The sequence below is a fragment of the Mesoplodon bidens genome (genome assembly GCF_964165515.1).
Source record: "Mesoplodon bidens genome assembly, chromosome: 9".
Taxonomy (NCBI): Eukaryota; Metazoa; Chordata; class Mammalia; order Artiodactyla; family Ziphiidae; genus Mesoplodon; species Mesoplodon bidens.
Genome location: NC_138166.1, coordinates 106,875,483 through 106,881,482, shown reverse-complemented (window position 1 = coordinate 106,881,482; position 6,000 = coordinate 106,875,483). Strand labels below are relative to the sequence as shown.

The 6,000-nt window shown below is 53.2% G+C and overlaps 2 protein-coding genes across 3 annotated transcripts in view; both read left to right on the top strand.

Annotated features, from left to right (window-relative positions):
* The first annotated feature begins 3,576 nt into the window (after positions 1 to 3,576).
* NCAPG2 (non-SMC condensin II complex subunit G2) overlaps positions 3,577 to 6,000 on the top strand; it is a 278,460-nt gene continuing 276,036 nt past the window's right edge. Inside the window, exon 1 of the mRNA XM_081244081.1 lies at positions 3,577 to 3,587. The gene's annotated coding sequence lies outside the window, so the exon portion shown is untranslated. The remainder of the gene's footprint in view (positions 3,588 to 6,000) is intronic.
* The window catches only part of VIPR2 (vasoactive intestinal peptide receptor 2), a 66,493-nt gene continuing 64,167 nt past the window's right edge, over positions 3,675 to 6,000 (top strand). For both annotated transcript variants that reach the window (XM_081244177.1, XM_081244178.1), the window contains exon 1: positions 3,675 to 3,799. In XM_081244177.1, coding sequence (XP_081100303.1) covers positions 3,737 to 3,799 — 63 coding nt within the window. In that variant the 5' untranslated portion in view covers positions 3,675 to 3,736. The remainder of the gene's footprint in view (positions 3,800 to 6,000) is intronic.

The following is a 6,000-nucleotide window of genomic DNA, read 5'->3' as shown; positions in this document are numbered from 1 at the left end:
GACCATCTGAAAGTCTTCTCCTGAGAGGACCGTCTGGGGAGGGGGGCTGATCCCGACGGAAGGGAAACCTCTGGGGGCAGCAGGCATCCTAAGAGGCATCCTCCCTCTGCATTGAGGGGCTGCAGGATGCTGGGTCAGGAGAGGCCTGAGGAAGTCACAAAAGCAACCCCAGCTGTACCAGTAAGTAGGGCTTTCTGATTCCTCCCACCCTCCCTCTGACCCTGGAGGACGCCCAGCCTGTGGCAGTGAAGGGGGCAGAGGAGAGATGCCCCACGTCATGCTCACACCCCTGTCCACAGCTCCTAACCACAGTTTCAGGGCCTGATGCAGGACTGGGTTGGGGGGAGAGAGCTTTTACCTTTAAGGCAGTCAAGAGCTTTGCCATCCCGAGTACTGGGCTTTTTCGTGTCTGGAAGAAAGACTATCACTAGAAAAGGGCCCAGGACCACCGAATCTGTCTCACTGGACAGGTCGGTTAGAGTTGAAAACAAAAGGGGCTGATGAGCCCCACACAGGGCAGATGAGCAGGTCAAGTGTGTCGTTGACCTGTCCTGAGGCCAGAGCCCGGGCTCGGCCTGCAAGTGCCAAGGCGGGCACAGAGCAGGCAGTGGGCCAAGAGGGACCCATCCCCAAGGCAGCACTTCACATCTGTATACTTTAAAAAATGTTTGTGAAGGCTTTCCATGGCTGGTATTTGATTTTATCTTCATAATCATCTTGAGAAGTAGGCCAAGCACATATTAGGAATTCTGCTCCATGGCCTGGGGATCTAATTCAGTCTTATGTGACAAGCACGCATGGGACACCAGCTCTGTGCCACAGAGTAGCGCGAGTGCTGGGGCCACTGAGGGGCCAGGATGCCCTGTGCCTATAGGAGCCAGGACACGGCCAGAGAAGGCATGCTCTAAGTTCTCTTCCAGGAACCCACGAGGCACAAGGCCAGAGTCCAAGCTCAGAAGAGTTCTCCCCTGACCGCCTGTGGATCCCCCCAATCACAGCTGTGAGTGGGCAAAGGACTTAAAGCTCCAACTCCTCTGGCTTTTTTAGGGGGAGGAAGAAGTAAAGTTTTCATTGAAGTCTGGTCTCCCAGCTTTCAAAAGACACAAAAAGAGGGACACAGGCAAATGCTGCGTTTCTTCATAGGTAAAAGTTAAAAATGTACCTGGGGGTTGTGGGCATGTCCCCTCCCTCCAAGCAGATGTGGTCCCAGAATTACTCATCCAGACAGAGCAGAGGGACCAGGCGAACCTCAGAGAGTCATGTGAGGCTTCCGTCCTCTTTTGGACAAAGTATAAAGTACCAGCACGGCATTTATTTCTGAAGCGATTTCACTCTCTCCTGATCACGAAGGCCCAAGGCTTCTCTCACTGTATCCATAGGTTTCCAGGCTTCTGACGTGTGGGGTCAGCTTCCGCCATCAGAGATTTGGTTCTCTCCCCTCAAAGCTCAGCCTGGAAATCCGGGGAAGCCGCAGGTGTGGGAGCAGAGAGGGGCGAGGGTGTCCAGGCAGGAGGGTGAGGAGGGCAACTGACAAGTGCCTCACAGGGTCCGCCCCACCTGGGGCCTCAGAACACAGGCAGGCAGGGGCTGGTGTCCAGGGCCGCGTGGTCCGGGTCAGAAGAGGCAGCAGGAGCAGGAGACAGAAGTGGGGTCCTTGTGACCAAAGCGGGGGCAGGGACCCACGCTTCCACAGGCATCAGCACAGCACAGCACAGCCAGGGGGCTGCCACACCTTAGGGGGCCAGTGACAGAGGTCCAGAGACAAGACCCCCAGTCCCACCACATCAGGCACCCACAGAGGAGCCTTTCTCCCAGAAGCCCTGAGGACACACAGACCACACTCCCTGCAAGGGGAAGTGGAAAAAATCCTGGAAGAATGGCCATTTACCCAAAAGAAACAGAGTAACCTTTAATTGACAAATATAAGTACCATCCATCCTAACATCCATTCCGAACAAGGAAAGAACATTCAGACTATAAAGAACCCTGTGCTGCACATTCACAGTGTGTTAGAATTCCTACTCTCGTATAATTCAGATTTTGCTCTCCACTGAGTGAAGATTGTCTTTCAGGGCCCCAGGCCTCCTGAGTTGGCCATCTTTCTTACTCTGATGCTCCCAGCACAATCCTTGTCCCTTGGGCTTCTGTCCAGGTGCTCCATCTGATTGAGATGCCTTCTCCCTCCATTCTGATCTCTCACTCTTAACCATTTTTCAGTCCCATTTAGACATTCACTCCTCCAAGCTCCTCCCAGGAAAAATGGACTTCTCCTCCTCCTCCTCCCCTCCCCCTCCTCCCCCTGCCCCCTCCCCCTTCCCTCTCCTCTCCCTCCTCCTCTCCCCCCTCCTCCTCCCCTCCCCCCTCCCCCCTCCCCTCCTCCCCACCCATTTGCCTGTATCTTGCTCTTACCACACTTTTTCTCCGCATCACACACCCCCCTCTGCTGGACTAGAGCACAGTATTTACACACACATAAAGAATCTAGATTCTCACTGCGACCCGACCCTCAGGTGAGGAGCAGGTATCGCCACTCTCGTTTACACAGGCACTTGGCTCGAAGTTCATTGCTTGTCCGGCTTCAAATAGTGAGTAAAAGAAATATTTGTCACATTGGATCCAGAGTCAATAAGCTTCCAGATCCCAAGCTGCATACCCAGAGTCCAGATCTCACCCCGAGTCCAAATCCTGTCTCTACTACTGTTCCCCACCAGACAGAAAGACAGATGATAGGTGATAGATAGATGATTAATAGCTGATAGAGAGAGAGATGACAGATAACAAAATTATTGATGGATCTATTGGGGGATGAGTGTGGTCAGAGAGAATAGAAATGACAAAGCCAGTAAGGCAAAACCTTAATAGCTGAATCTAAATAAAGGGTGAAAAGATGTCCTTTGTCCTAGTCTCACTTTTCTGTTAGTTTGAAATTATTTTCAAATAAAAAGTTAAAACCACAACAAAATTTCCTGTTTTCTTTTTCATTTCCAGCGCTTCTCCTTGTGCTGGAAAACAACTGGCTTTTACGCCACACTATCCTTCAGGAGGTTCTGAGGCAGGTGTGGGATGAGGCCGGGTCCAAGGCCCCTGCAGCCCGCACCACCCATGGCCCACCTCTGCAGCAGGGGGAGACACGGGCAGGGCTGAAGAGCAGCCACCGCGCCAAGTCAGCCCCCACCAAGATGCACTCCACGCGTCTTAGAAGTTTTCGGTTGCCCCAACCAACTCCAGTGGCTTCCAAGGCAGCCCACATGCTCTTCCTGCCACCTTCTTGGGGGTCTTTAGGTTGTTTAACAAGGACACAAGTAAGGGCCGGTCTCTGACCCTAAAGTGGGTCCCTCCCGAGTCGCTCTCCCGTCCACCTCTACCTCCGAGTTGTGCGGGCCCAGCACGCCAACCTGTGCGCAACCCTCACCCGCTGCTGAACTGTCTGGGGGAGCGAGCCCAGCACGGGGGTTACGAGGGAGGGGCCAGGGGAGCGGGGAGGGGGATACCGACGGGGAGCGGGGCGGGACGTGGGGCGGATACCCGGCGCCGGGACGGAAGGGAGCTCAGGGGCGGGGGCGCGGGGAGCGCGGGGCGGGGACGGGGTACGGCGGGGGCGGAGCGGCCGCCTCGGGGCACAACCCGGGCAGGGGACTTATCGGCAGCCGCCGGGCGCCGCGCAAGGACCTCGGGAGGCGGGAGACGCGTCGCTGCGCACGGGCTGCCCGGCCCATGTCCGTGTCGCGGAGCCGGGATGAGGGCGCCCGCGCTGCTGCCGCCCGCGCTGCTGACCTGCTGCGGCTGGCTGCTCGCCCCAGTGAGTGCGACCCCAGCCCCGCCTGCCCTGCCCTGCGCGCCGCCCCTCCCCGGAGGGAGCGCCCCCGCGCCCGGCTGCGCTGCGCTCCCGTGTCCGGCCGCGGGGCTGGGCCGGGGGCGCGGGGAGCGGGGCTGGTCTCGGGGTCCCCACCCGCCCGCCGGGCTCGCGGGAAGGAGCAGGGCCGCCGGGGACGCTCTGGACCCTCCCCGCCGAGCGAAGAACCGATCTCCCCGCCCGGCCGGGTTGGAGACGGGCTGGGAGGATGCGTTTGCTCTGTCCCCTCCGCCGTCCCGGGTTCGCTGGGAATAAGATCCAGTTTCTTGCTCGACGCCCTTCCCAGCAGAGCGGGTCCGGCCGCGTCCTCCCTCAGGCTGTGGCCGGCGAGGACGGTTCGCGGGTCCAGGGACGCCCGAGTCGGGTGGTGGGTAGGGCTTGGTCACCTCCGCAGGCCTCACGTTTCCGAGAGAAATTGGAGTTCGCTTTGTCTTTAACTACTTCCCCTTCCGTCTCCTAGTACTGTTGCTGCTTTTTGTCTTGCTTTAAGTGTGTGTCAGGGAGACGCGATGTAGCTACAGAAAGTTGATTTTTTTTTATCATTATTTAAGAGCACCGGAAGAAACGAGATGCTGAATAGAAATTTGTTAAATGAGTGCATTTGTAGATCATTTAATTCTCAGGAATTCTTCCTTTTATTTGAAGACCCTTGAAAAAAACACCCACAAAAACTGTGAACCCTATTTCTTGCTTCCCTCTCTGACAGACTGGAGTCAGTGTTGGCGTGTGTACACATTCGCACTTTATAACGCAGCCAGATCACTGTCTGTATTGACTCATCTCCCCTCTTAAGGTTGTGAAGCCAAGGATGGAGCTATTTAGGGAAAGTTGTAATTGCTGAGGGTATTTCGGGTTCCAGGAGGGCATGAACCTAGCCCACCCCGCAGGGCTGCCAAACTCCCTTGTCTAGTGTGAAGGCAAACCAAGTCTTTCCTCCCTCAGAGGGATGCTGTGAGGATAAGAACCTCCCTACTAATTTTAGTGCTTTGAAAGAGCTAGTTAAAGGTACCAGGAGTTATTACGGTTAATGCTGCTTTAACTTCTAGGATGTCCCCAAATAAGTCATTGCTGTGCATATTCCAAGAATGTCAGATATCATGGTGTCTTTTAATACCTTAACAGAAATTCATTTTTCTTTTTAAGGCAGAATAATTTTCCTAATTCTGAAATTTAAGCTATTGACTTGTTCAGGTGTGAAAAATACAGCCTGAAACCAGGAGTTTGTACAGTGGTGGCTGCCCCGTGATGAGCCGGGGTGGGGGGGGGGACCCGAGCTTCAGATCTTTTTAAAAATGAGGGTAAATGTGGCAAAAGTATTCAGCATTAAGTTTCTTCTCTTAATTTTGTTAGGAAATGTTCTTCCTGGTTAGAATTCTGTTGACTTATTTCAATAGTAGGATAATTAAACATAGATGGCCATAATATACGCAAGAGTATGGTTTTCTTTAATAAAAAGTTTATTCTTACATGAGAGCGGGGGGGCACAGCTCCAGCCTACAGCGTATTTGTGGGCGGTGGGAGGTGGCAAAAAAAAAGAGAAAGTTGGACCTTTGTGAAAATAGAGACCAGAGAATATTATCTTCCAAGACCAAAACAGTAGGTGGCTTTGTCTTTTGCGCACGTTGATGGACAATGTTCTTCACCATTTGTGTCACATCTTTAGTTCCCGGGATAGAGCCTGACGTGAAGTCCCCCACCTCTTGCTCAGTGGAAACCTCAGTGCTGTGACTCTCGCCCAGGCCTCTCCCTACTCACCCCTCATCTTTTTGAAAAGCTCCTTCACACCAAATTCTAAAGTTCAGTTTTGAATGTGACCTGCAGCCTCTAACACTAAAGTTATCCTATTAGGGCTTTCCAGTGAACGCAGAGCCTGGCCTTAGATGAAGCACGCTGGCGTCTGGGGTTGTGGACAGCCATTAAGAATGGGCTTAGGAGTAAACATGCATTTACTTTGATTAAATCAAGGGCTATGAAATGGAGAACTCGAATACTGAAAGATTATTGGGTTAAAGAGCTCTATTGCCACCAAATTAGTACTAACGACATAAAATGGATTACGCTAGTGAGTTTGTTTTCCTGCCCAGAAAAAAAAATTCTATCAGGTTTTATATTTGTTTACTAATTCCTTTACAAAGTAAATAGTGAAG